Source organism: Vespa mandarinia, chromosome 18, assembly GCF_050613455.1.
Source record: "Vespa mandarinia isolate Hongniang chromosome 18, ASM5061345v1, whole genome shotgun sequence".
Taxonomy (NCBI): domain Eukaryota; kingdom Metazoa; phylum Arthropoda; class Insecta; order Hymenoptera; family Vespidae; genus Vespa; species Vespa mandarinia.
In genome coordinates this window covers 1,722,086-1,735,364 of record NC_140827.1, presented here as the reverse complement: position 1 = coordinate 1,735,364, position 13,279 = coordinate 1,722,086, and the positions used below count along the sequence as shown (strand labels likewise).

At 26.9% G+C, this 13,279-nt stretch overlaps 3 protein-coding genes across 6 annotated transcripts; 2 read left to right on the top strand and 1 right to left on the bottom strand.

Annotated features, from left to right (window-relative positions):
* Positions 1-133: 133 nt before the first annotated feature.
* On the top strand, positions 134-2,120 carry eIF2alpha (eukaryotic translation initiation factor 2 subunit alpha). Its single transcript, XM_035874341.2, has 6 exons — positions 134-340; positions 599-840; positions 933-1,164; positions 1,249-1,481; positions 1,614-1,729; positions 1,839-2,120. Exons 2-6 carry the CDS (start codon positions 603-605, stop codon positions 2,022-2,024), a joined length of 1,005 nt encoding a protein of 334 aa, XP_035730234.1. The 5' UTR covers positions 134-340; positions 599-602; the 3' UTR covers positions 2,025-2,120.
* Positions 2,121-2,376: 256 nt separating this feature from the next.
* On the bottom strand, positions 2,377-3,308 carry RpS20 (ribosomal protein S20). Its single transcript, XM_035874342.2, has 3 exons — positions 3,161-3,308; positions 2,782-2,887; positions 2,377-2,683 (listed from the first exon to the last, which is right to left on the bottom strand). Exons 1-3 carry the CDS (start codon positions 3,161-3,163, stop codon positions 2,427-2,429), a joined length of 366 nt encoding a protein of 121 aa, XP_035730235.1. The 5' UTR covers positions 3,164-3,308; the 3' UTR covers positions 2,377-2,426.
* Positions 3,309-4,456: 1,148 nt separating this feature from the next.
* On the top strand, positions 4,457-11,937 carry pds5 (cohesin associated factor B pds5). Of its 4 annotated transcripts, none has more exons than XM_035874382.2 (17): positions 4,457-4,609; positions 5,248-5,403; positions 5,503-5,697; positions 5,793-5,983; positions 6,117-6,324; positions 6,585-7,091; positions 7,209-7,507; positions 7,675-8,017; positions 8,116-8,220; positions 8,412-8,831; positions 8,950-9,312; positions 9,437-9,683; positions 9,769-10,016; positions 10,104-10,397; positions 10,525-10,560; positions 10,669-10,719; positions 10,858-11,937. In XM_035874382.2, the coding sequence occupies exons 2-17, from the start codon at positions 5,323-5,325 to the stop codon at positions 10,912-10,914; spliced, it is 3,645 nt and encodes a 1,214-aa protein (XP_035730275.1). In that variant the 5' UTR covers positions 4,457-4,609; positions 5,248-5,322; the 3' UTR covers positions 10,915-11,937. The 4 variants fall into 4 exon arrangements, with proteins under 4 accessions (XP_035730275.1, XP_035730276.1, XP_035730273.1 ...); XM_035874383.2 differs by having other exon boundaries at positions 4,457-4,716; positions 9,437-9,668; XM_035874380.2 differs by having other exon boundaries at positions 4,457-4,716.
* The last annotated feature ends 1,342 nt before the right edge of the window (positions 11,938-13,279 follow it).

Here is a 13,279-nt window from a genome sequence, read left to right as displayed (position 1 = left end):
TGTCATTAAATAATTTTCTTATCGTAAAAATTGTATCATGTTTTTAAATCAATTGTTTAAATTGTATGAATCATGTTTACGAACGCCATGATATATTTCTAAATTCTGATAACATTGTTGATCTCTTTAGAAATACAGTTCGTGGTTCAATCCAAATACACACGCCGCTAGACGGACAGTCCAATTTTTTCCTTTTTACCAAACTGTCTAAGTTTTAGATTAACAACGAGTAATATCGCACATGGATTAATAATTTTCAGTGAATGTTAATTATTCCATGTGTATTTATATTGAATAAAAAGTAAAAGTAAATATACTTTTCGAAAAAACAATTATTTAGGTAATTTTTTTAACGTAACACTTATTCGTGACATAAAATTAATCTACAACGTGACCTTTATATATCATAAAATAAAAATTTTATGATTATAAAAAATTATTAAAAAAGTATCATATATATTTTAATAATATACAAAGAATATTTTTTATTAATATTTTATGATATAGAAATATATTTTAATAATCTGATGCAATATGTTATGTATATGTTATATTGTATGTGCATTTAAATTGATATAAATTATTTATTTATTTTTAGTAAAATGGTGTTATCTTGTCGATTTTATAAAGAAAAATATCCAGAAGTGGAGGATGTAGTTATGGTAAATGTACGAAGTATAGCTGAAATGGGTGCATATGTACATTTATTAGAGTATAATAATATCGAAGGCATGATATTACTTTCTGAATTATCTAGAAGACGTATTAGGTCTATTAATAAATTGATTAGGGTAGGCAAAACTGAACCAGTTGTTGTTATAAGAGTAGATAAAGAGAAAGGTATATATATATATATATATATATAACATAGTATTATTAATATTTTAAATAAGTTATTTTGTATAATTTAAGAAATGTGTAATCTTGAATAGGTTATATCGATTTGAGTAAACGACGTGTATCGGCAGAGGATGTAGAAAAATGTACAGAAAGATACGCCAAAGCTAAAGCTGTAAACTCCATCTTAAGACATGTTGCTGAATTGCTACATTATGACAATGATGATCAATTAGAGGAACTCTATAAAAAAACAGCATGGCATTTTGAAGAAAAATATAAAAAACAGAAAGCTTCTGCTTATGATTTCTTTAAACAATCAGTACTGTAAGTTTGATCATAAATATTTAATATTATATTGAATTTTTCTTGATTGTTATAATAATATTTCTGAATATACTATTACTTTAGGGACCCCTCTATTTTAGCAGAATGTGGGCTTGATGAACATACAAAGGAAGTATTATTAAATAACATTAAAAGAAAATTGACTTCTCAAGCTGTTAAGATTAGGGCAGATGTAGAGGTTGCTTGTTATGGTTATGAAGGAATCGATGCAGTTAAAAGTGCTTTAAAAGCTGGATTGGCACTCTCTACAGAAGAACTTCCTATTAAAATTAACTTAATTGCTCCTCCTTTATATGGTATATATATATATATTTTTTTTTCCTAAAATATTTTCAATCTGTGTTCTTTTTTATTCTTATTATTTTTTCTTATTATTATTATTATTATGAATATCATGAATTTCATTATACATATTAAATAATGTTTAGTCATGACAACATCAACACCAGAGAAACAGGATGGTTTGAAAGCATTAAGCGATGCTATTGAAGTTATACAAGAAAAAATAACATTCTTAGGAGGAGTATTTAATATTCAAATGGCTGTAAGATCTAATTTTATTATAATAAACTTGTATAAAAAATATTTTAATATTTTTAATAATAGGAAATTATAATTTTAGAAATATTAAAAAATTCAAATTTAATTCACAGCCAAAAGTTGTTACTGCTACTGATGAAGCAGAATTAGCAAGACAAATGGAACGAGCTGAGTTTGAAAACGCAGAAGTTGCTGGAGATGATGACGATGAAGAAGAAGCAGAAGGTATGGATGACTTCAGTGGTGGAGAAGGTGCAGAAGACGATAAAACAGGACATGAATCTACAGAAGAAGCTTGAATCCATAATTTTTTACCAATTCATAAATCCAATTAATAGACAAATATAACGTTTTTTATTACACTTCCCTTCTAAATAAAAATAGTTTTACTTTTATGGATATGAGATTCATATATCACTTTTTTAAGATTTAATACTCAATTATTAATTACCTTGCAATCTATTGCGCTATCTATACAGATACTAATTAAATATAGAATGATAAATTTTCTTTACTATTTTCTGATTAATAATAAATAAAATTTAATGATTACATATTACATTGGAATGAACTTCCATAGAAATATTTAATATTCATCTTTTAAAAAATAAATGATAAGATAAAACATTGATATAGATCATCATCAACGCATTCAGTTTTCACATTTTTATTAAAACTTTACACAGTGTCATTCAAACGATTTAATCATTTGCAATTGTAACTTCAACCTCTACACCAGGTTCAATAGAAATACTTGTTATCTGTTTAACAATTTCTGATGGAGAGTACAAATCGATAACTCTTTTATGTATTCGCATTTGGAAACGATCCCATGTTTTGGATCCTTCACCACAAGGAGTTTTACGAGTTGTAATTCTTAAAATCTTGGTAGGCATACGAACAGGTCCTTTGACCTTCAGCTTCTGTTTCTTGGCCCCATTAATTAGTTCCAAACATACTAAAATTTCCAAAAAAGAATTCATTTGTACATATACATTTTATACTGTGCATACATATTCACATATATTTATGTAATATAGAAATATAAAAATCTACCTTTTTCAAGAGAACGAACATTACGAGAAGTAAGTGTAATCCTAATACGATGAATAGGAGCAATTTCTTGTCCTGGCTTTTCAGGATTATCTGTCTTGGTACTTGCCTACGAATAGAAAAGCAAACTTATCAATATTTTGTTTTAATATAACTGAATAAGTAAATTACAAAAACAAAAGAAAGAAAAAGTTTTTATTAAATTTAAAATAAACATTCAAATAATGCTTATACAAACGAACAAGATCATAAGCGTCTATACAATATACTGTACATCATAACCTTCAAATTACATTTTTCTATCTCAATTATAATAAACCAAATAATTATTATGTTTATATTATATGATTAAAACAAAGTTCAATATAAAATAATAACCTACCATTGTTTAAAACTTTTCCCTGGTCGAGATGATCAATTCATATACCTACAAACTGACCAGCGCTGAACCAGTTTACGTACACGTTGCACGTGTCGAGTCGGAAAAGAGAGATAAACGTTGTAGCAATTACCTATATACGAATATTGCACTTCGTGACAAAGTTAATAGATGACGCACATGTCGCCAAAGGATAAGAACATTTCAACTTACCGTCTAGTAAAAAAGTTAATTCGCGGGACACGCCATTTCTTTAGGTTCTAACGTTTATTGGATAAAGAGCTAAGGAGACGCGACAGATAAAGAAAACAAAGGTTGTATATTAAAGATTAAAAAATTCTTAGACTTGTAATTTTATATTTTGAAAAAAAAATATTCCTAAAAAAGATTGTAAAAGAATAAATTGATTTTTAAAATCATTAGAAGACTTTTGGTCCACCTTGAATTAAAAATTCCAATATTACTTTATTGGTCAACCCATAATATAATATTAATAATAATAATAAATTTTATATTTATTTTATTAAGTTTGAAATTTAAAAATATTTTATTACATATTTATTTGAATTGTATGCTAGCATTTATGTAATATGATAGCATTTATTTAACATACTTGAATATAAGATTAGGTTAAATATTGTAGTTATAAAAAATATAATAATTACGTTTCCTTGTATCTATCATGATGTTAAATATCATATAGCGATCATTTGAATAAAAAATCAGTACGATAAAAGTTAAATTAATAAATATAACACTTTATTAATTTATAGTCCATTTTTTTATAATAAAAATTCAAATTTCATACTGTCCGTTAGATAATGCTCTCTCTTCTGTATCTTTGATTCTATTTTATATCCTTAAAATATATTTTTATATATAGTTATATACATTGAAAATACTTCACTTTAAATTGTATTAATTACTCGTAATATGTTACATTGTAAATATTTATAACCTATATATAAATCATAATTTACGATAGTATTAAATTGATATACGAATTAACCAATAATTTTATGGGATCATCTATCGCGCGAAATTCTTGTAATACTATTCGTAATATCGAAACCGCCAAATCTGTATTATATCGCTAAATGGTGAAGATGTTAGATCGATTAACTTGAATTTGAAATACAAAAGTATCCAAGGATTGTAATTGGTGCGTTAGGTTGTCTTTAATTTATTCAACCAATCATCTTTCGTGCATCATAATATATTCGTCTTGTTGAAAAGCGATTCGGTCGTTGAGTCATATAAGTGTAACCATATGCAACTAACTTCAAACGTTCGGATTGCGCTGTCGCGTCCTTTGACACGCTTAACCGTTTAAGAAAACGATTTCGCCACTTTTTCGCTGACGTTTTGACTATTCTACGATGCCAAGTATTTACAGAAAATTCAGAAAATTACGTCGAAGACGACACGTTCGTACTTAGTAATAAAGATATCGTGAGTTAATTCTGAAAATTAAGTTTGTGCCGTGTGTTCATCAGCTACATTTGCTTTATTGATATTTTGAGTGTCATAGGACTTTTAGTGCCTATGCATATCTTGAGGTAAAAATATCATTAATATAATAATATATTTATCAATATTATATATATAATATTATGTAGTTTACCAATCGAACAAATTTTTTACATATAATATTGTTTATGCCGTCTGTTGTATCGTGCATAGAATCAGACATAACCTACAACATGTGAGATTTGTAATTATTCACTAAACAGATATTACTATCTACAGAATATCTGTGCGTCTACATATATATATGTGTGTGTGTGTGTGCGTGTGTGTGCGTGTGTGTGTGTGTGTGTGAAATTATTAAGAAATAATATATCATTAATTGTTTGAAATAATTTAACTGTTTTCTCTTGCTTTTAAATTAATTTATTTTATTTTATTTTTATGTTTGCCTTAATGTCATGAAATGAGTATTTAATGCAATTCGTATTGAATTTTCTATTAAGAAAAAAATTATTATTATTAATAAAGACTAAAGAATATATTTATTTGATAAAATATAAGAAAAAGTATATAAAAACTGAAGTATTTATATTTTCTTTATAAATATAATTACTTTACAGAATTTGGACCGTGTTCTAGATTACTTTTAAGAACAAATAGTTTCCTATACATAGTTGGATTACTTGAAAGACATTATGTCAGAAATTGTTTACCCTCAAGGGTGTAGATCTGTTACTGAAGATCTAGGCCCAGATGAATTGATCAGAAGGCTTAAGGTATATTATTATAAATAGTTTTCATTTTTCTAACAGATATGTTTTTAATTGTTATGATAAATATGTTGAGAATAACATATTACTTTATTGGGTATACAGACATTGGCTCATACATTACAAGCTATGGGTCAAGATGAAGGAATGTACCAACAATATATTCCCTTAGCTTTGCATTTGGCAGAAGAACATTTTTTAATGCATCAAAGTAAAGATGTTCAATTGTTAATTGCATGTTGTATTGCAGACGTACTAAGAGTTTATGCTCCTGAAGCACCTTATAAGGATGCAGATCAGGTACAAACATTTTGTATATTAATTGATCGGCATACTTTTATATTTCTTAAAAGGTCTAATGAAATATATCAATATCTTCACAATAATGTTTTTAGGTGAAAACAATATTTCTGTTTTTAATCAAACAACTAGCAGGTTTAAAAGATCCTAAAGATCCAGCTTTCAAAAGATATTTTTATCTTCTTGAAAATTTAGCATATGTCAAGTCCTTTAATATGTGTTTTGAACTTGAAGACTGTCAAGAAATTTTCTGTGCACTTTTCTCTCTTATGTTTAAAATAGTCAAGTAAGTTTCTTTTATTTTTCTCTTTTTCTTTTTTTGTTTTTTTTCTCTTCTTTTTCTTTAAGGATTACAAATATCACTTCGACTATTGTTTGATAGTTATATTAAATATAATTATTATTACTAATCTTTTTAGCGATGAACATTCTGGAAAAGTTAAAAGCTTTATGTTGGATGTTCTTTGTCCGCTTATTACTGAATCAGATATTGTCAGTAATGAATTATTGGATATTATACTTATGAATATAGTTGAACCAAACAAAACGCAAAAGAAGAATGCATATTTACTTGCTAAGGAATTAGTAATTAAATGCAGCGATACATTGGAACCATACATTCAAGCAGTAAGTGTGATATTTCTTTCTCTTTCTCTCTCTCTCTTTCTCTCTCTCTTTCTCTCTCTTTCTCTCTCTCTCTCTCTCTCTCTCTCTCTCTCTCTCTCTCTCTCTCTCTCTCTCTCTCCCCCTCCCTGCCTCCCTCCCTCCCCCTTCTTTCTATAATATATTTTTTGTAATATATAATAATATAAAATTAAAAATCACAATATATTACAAATAAAATTATGATATAATATGAGAACATTCCAAATTCTATATGTTTACAGTTTTTTAATCATGTGTTAATCTTGGGAAAGGAAGAAAAAAGTTTACAAATTTGTAAAAAAGTTTACGACTTGATTTATGAGTTAAATCATATCTGTCCAAGCGTCTTGTTGTCCGTCCTTCCACAATTAGAATGTAAATTAAAATCTTCATCAGAAACAGAAAGATTAGGAGCAGTAGCATTATTGGCGAGAATGTTTTCTGAAAAGGGGTCTCAATTAGCTGTTCAACATACACAATTATGGAGAGCATTTTTGGGAAGATTTAATGACATAAGTGTTTCCATTCGTATTAAATGTGTCCAGTATTCAATGCATTTTTTATTAAATCATCCAGAACTTAGGAAGGATATAACTGATACATTAAAATTAAGACAACATGACGCTGATGAAAGTGTTAGATATGAAGTAGTTATGGCTATAGTAACAACTGCTAGGAGAGATTTTGAAGTTGTCTCAGACAGTGAAGATTTACTTGAATTTGTAAAAGAAAGAACTCTGGATAAGAAGGTATCATAATAAGTTACATATCAAACAATTAATAATTATATATAAATATATATATATATAATATGAGGTCTTTTATTTTTTTTTTTTTTAAATATAACTTATATTTTGTGTCGTTAGTTTAAAATTAGAAAAGAAGCAATGGCAGGTCTTGCTATGATATATAAGAAACATCTGAATGACTCAGATGTACCACAAGCTACAAAAAAGGCTGTTACTTGGATAAAAGACAAAATATTGCACGGTTATTATATGGCAAGTATGGAGGACAGATTATTGGTAGAAAGACTATTAAATACATGTTTAGTTCCCTATCAGTTACCAGCAGAGGAAAGAATGAAAAAGTTATACCATTTACTTGGTACAATAGATGATCATGCATCTAAAGCTTTTGTGGAATTGCAAAAACATCAACTTGCGTGAGTAAAATTATACATGGTATTATATGTATATATAGTTTTTCATTTTCATCTGTTATTATTGTATCATGTAAGTATTATATTATATAACAAGAAATATGTATATATTATATTGATAAACTGATGTCGATCAATGTTTATCAAATGATATAATTTGTGCATTGTAGGGTACGAAGGGCTGTTGTCGAGTGGCTAGAAATTATAAAACGACCAGAAGCTACAAACGAGTTAATGACAAAAATTCATCAAATTTCACGTTTTTTACCTGATCCCATGAAAGTACAGGAATTTTTACAAAAATTTAATGGACATATGAAGAAAGATTCAGCATTATTACAAGGCATGGAAACAATTGTTCAACCTAATGTTTCCTGTAAAGAGTGTGCTGATACAATAAGTTTAGTTTTGAAAAAATTGGGTCAACCAGTAATGACAAACTTATATTATAATACAATAAAGATGTTATTGGAAAGAGTGAGCTCTGTTATGATTGATGAAGAAGCAATCAGGGTGAGTAGAATATTATATAATTTATGATTATATATATATATATTTTTTTTTATTTATAGATTATTTAGAATGCAATATAATATATCAAAATTTTACAGGTTTTAATAGGATATGTATTAGATTGTTTAAAGGGAGGTAATGTAATTGAAGAAGTTGGTTTGAATCCAAATAATGCCGGAGAAAAGGGGTTAAGACTGCTAGTTGTAAGTTAATTTTTTTATGTAATTTTATTCCGTTTTAACTATGTGATTATAAGATTATAGATACGAAATAGTGCATATCTATATGTTTAATTTTTTATTTAAAGTACTTAAACAGTATATGAATTGAAAAACTGTAACAAGATAATAACTTTAAATCTTCTAATAATAATATGATAATTTTGCATTTTCAGATGTTGTCTTTCGTATTTGGCCCACATTTTCTTCATAATGATATTTTAATGCAATTGGTACATCTTTTAGAATTAGAGGATGAGATGGTAGGACCACTTGTCCTATCAATCTTTACATTTTTAGGAAAATACAAACCTTTATGCGAGGTAGCACCTGATATTATGAATCTTATGGTACCAATTTGCAAAAACTTTGCTGAAACAGGGACTCCAAAACAAGCGAAACAAGCTGTTAGGTGTTTGTTTGTTAATATGACCAATATTCACGATAAAATTTTTCCAGAAATCATTGAAAGAATTAAAATGACATTAACACCCACATCAGAATTTTATCGAACTTCTATAGTTACATTAGGTCATATAGCATATAATTTGCCAGATAAATATCAAGTACAAATAAAAAATATGGTATCAAGAAAAGTATGTACATATATATATATATATACATTCATACATACACATACACATAGATATAATCATATTTATTAAATAGTTTAAAAATGTAGTCAATTTTTATATTTAATATATGATCTTATAGATTGTTAAAGAATTGCTTGTAAAAGAAAGCAGTGAACAAACAGCTGATACCATTGAAGGAGAATGGTGCCGTGAAGATCAGCTTCCTGAAGAAACACGTTGCCGATTAGAAGGTTTGAAGTGCATGGCACGTTGGTTATTGGGTTTGAAAACTGACGTTTTGTCTGCACAGAAAACGTTTAGGATGTTGAATGCATTTGTTGTAAATAAGGGTGACCTTTTGCAACAAGGACGTTTAAGTAAAGCTGAGATGAGTTGGTTACGTTTACAGGCTGGTTGTTCAATGTTAAAAATTTGTGAACAGAAAGGAGTTGGCGATCAATTTACAGCAGAACAATTTTATAATCTTTCTCAACTTATGGTGGTACGTACATTGTTTTACATGGATCTGATATTTCAGTATAAATGTTTGTACAAAATTGGTTTTTTTTTCTTTCTTTCCTTTTTTTTTTTTTATTTTATTTTATTTTATTTTTTTATTTTTCTAGGATGAAGTTCCTCAAGTTAGGGAAGCCTTTGGTAGTAAATTACATAAAGGACTTGGTAGAGGAATACCAAACAAATGTTTACCATTAGACTTTATGGGATATTATGCTTTGGCAGGCAAAGAACAAGATAAAAGATTGAAATGTTTATTGAAAACATATATGCAAACTGATATAAACAAAAGAAGGGATTACGTTAAAACGTTGTCGTTGGGTACTGTAGAACGGGCCATGGGTAAGAAACTAAATAGTAAGCTAATGTCTTACATCAATTGATAGTTCTGATAAAATTCCAAATAATTATATGACAAATAAATTGATATTTGTGCTTTTAGGTCAACTACCACATATTTTGCCTGATTATATGCTAGTTTTTGCAGTTCCCATTCTAGCACATGATCCTGAATTTACAAGTCATCTAATAATTAGTCAGTTAAAAGTCATACAACAATGTTTATGGTTTATACTTGAGCCACTCATCACAAAGAATGAATATTATTGTTATGGATTTTATAAAAACCTTATAGAGCGAATGAAAAGTCATAAAGATGCATTGAAACCTGAAGACAACAATATGAATTATGTAATTATCTGATTAAATTCATCATTTATTTTTATTCACCATTTATCTATTTATTTTATTAATTATTAACTAATTCATTCCATACAGAAATTATGGGCAGTATGTGATTTAGCTATGAACGTGATATACACTAAGACAACTAATTTTGATATGAAAGAATTTCCAAGTGAAACACGCATACCTACAATGTATTTTAAACGAACGGATGAGTTAGCTAATACAAAAAATTACCTACCAGCAGAAATGCAAATAAATATGACCAATACTAAGGGAAAAGGTTCATTACATAATGTACACGCAGTAAGCGAAAGACCACAACGTAGAGCTAAATCTAAACAACAAAAAGAAGTTGGCATTGGTCCGAATGAAACAGATGCAAGGGTAAGAATTAAATAATTTTTTACATAACTTAAAATGTTGTTAGACTGTAATCTATTAGTATTATATTTTAAATAATAAAAATATAAAAAGTATTTGTTAAATCTACTATCCGTACTATGATTTCAAGCTGCAAATTGGAGAAGTTGAATGCATTGATGCACAGGTAAAAATAATATACAAATTAAATAATAAGGTCATATTATAGTTTCTATAATATTTCTATCTTTAATAATTTTTTTTATAATTTTATACATTAGTTATATTTTTACAGCCTGCTGAAGCGTCCGAGACTAGAATTCAATTACCTGGTTTGGAAGAGGAAGTAAGTTAATAATTCTATTGTTTATTTTTCTTTTCTTTTTTTTTTCTTTTCTTTTTTTTCTTTTCTTTTTTTTTTCTTTTTTTTTTTTTTTTTTTTTTTTCTTTTTCTTTATGTTCATATTTAATGTATTATTTTCAGATTGAAGAGCCACCTGCAAAAAGGGCATTGAGAGAGTCAGATAAAGTAAATAAGTAATTAAGTGATTGAACTCTGTAATCAAGGGGGGGGGGAAGGTGACTGGAGATCGGGAAAAGACTTAAGAAGCGCGATGATACTATAAGAATTAAAGAATCTAAAAATACTTTACAAATTAGAATACAGAATATTTTGGTTATGTACAACAATTAATAAACCTAAGTCGTTCGCGTATTTTTAGATTATAAGGTGTTACGATTATGACACATTAACTTCAAATTATTAATACACGTAGGCTTATGATTCAGAGACTTCTCTGGACTTACAACCTATGACTAAAAAGAAGAATATTCATTAGTTCGTTGGACATGTGGCTCACCAAGTGTGTTTGATTGTTCATATGGATGGAATGCATATATGTCTTAGATACTGTTTCTTTTACAGACCGATAAAAAAAAAAAAAAAAAAAAAAAAAAAGAAAAAAGAAAAAAAAAATATCAAAGAATCGATCGTAAACTAGAATTATTGTTTAAGATGGCTATGTTCATTTTGACACTTTTTATAAAACGTGTAAAACTGTATCTAAGTTAACATTTTTTCTTCCTTGAAAGGTGATACCTGATAATTGTTGTTTTGTTCACTTCAAGAGTTTATTAATGAAAATAACGATGGAAAGTTTGTGTGATGTTATACATTTAAAAGTATACTGCACAATTCTCAAAGATATTAAGTAATAAATAAATATGTGCAAAAAAAGATTTTTAAAAATCGACATCATATTTGACAGATATTCATAAATACATTAAGCATTTATAAACTTATGAACTCTGTAAGTTTTCATACATATGCACATGTATATTTAATTACAAATTTGTAAATGGAAGAGAACAATACAACTTTGTTGGGTTAATGTAAATGATATATTTTATGGATGAATTGGCTTTGTGATCCAAAGTTGTGTTTGTTTCTTTTATTATGTTTATCTTCTTTTATTATGTCTCTTTATTTTTATTGTAATTATTATCATCATTATAGTTACTTTAATAAGCAGAATTTTATTGTATAGGTAAATTGGTGAGACATTTTTTTCGTTTTTATTTTTTTTTTTTTTTTTTTTTTTTTTTTTTTCAAATGAAATATTTACTGCCACGTGAAATATATTTAATTTCTCTTATTCGTTCATTTTAAAAGTAATATAATTGGAAAAATGTTAAGTAAGCTATTCATATAATATAGGAACAACAGAAATTTATTTTCTAACTTATTTTATGCAGATCTTTAATAAATATTCATAAATTCTTTGGTGCACAGTATTTCTAAATTATTAAAAAGGAAAATAAGAATATTGCAATATAAATAGAACAAAAACGACAATACAATATAAAAAGGTTTATTGACTACAAAAATAATTTAATAATTTTCTTAAAAAGGAACAGTTATTATCTCTCCATTAATACGTGATTGCTGGTATACATGCATTTTGAAACATTTCTATTTAATTCAAGTTTGTATCCAAAACTTTTCTGTACCTGTTGTAAATTTAATGTCAATGAATTTTCTAATATTGCAGGGCAGAATACTTCAAAAATTACTTTTAATATTTTTACTCACGGTCTATTTTTCATAACAGTATCAATTTTTTAATACATGTTTACTATAAAGAAAAACCATATTCATTAAATATAATTAAATCTCCATGCTGAAGCATCAAGTATACTGAATTTGAATAAGTATGTCATGTATATTACTCTTTATCTTGACATTAACATTTTGCTAAGTAAACTATTTCATTTTCAGGTTTTCTATATTTATAAAAATTCACTAGCAAGTTTATACCTCAGTGATAATATAGACTCCTGTTTATAAATATGTAAATTATAGCATAATTATATATAAACGTAATTTAACTCTAGTGTGATTATATACCTTTCACATGCTCACTGTAATTCAAGAGCATGTGCCAGGTAATTATCATCACTACTACTATTTTTATTATCATACAAACTTTTTTATCACACATTAAATATTAATGTGTAATCAAGAAAAATAAATGTTCCAGAGATTGAAAACTAATTTAGTTTTTATATTTACAAATAAGTGTATTGCCTATGTATTGAAGCGTTTTTTGTGTTATGTATTATTTATATCTGGACTATTCTAAATATTAATTCTTATTTAATATTCATAAATATATAACAAGTATTTGATTTTATTAATCATTAAACAGAAAAGAGATTTGGGTACGAATTTGAATAAAATTCGAAGAATTTAAATTTGGCCTATATCTCCGGAAGTTTCTTTTTCTTCTTGTGATGATCATTTATTACAGGTAGAACTGCATATAGTGTGCATGTTATTGTAAGTAATGATGGATGATTGAGATTATTATACTAATATACTCGAATTCACACGGATTACAGTACAG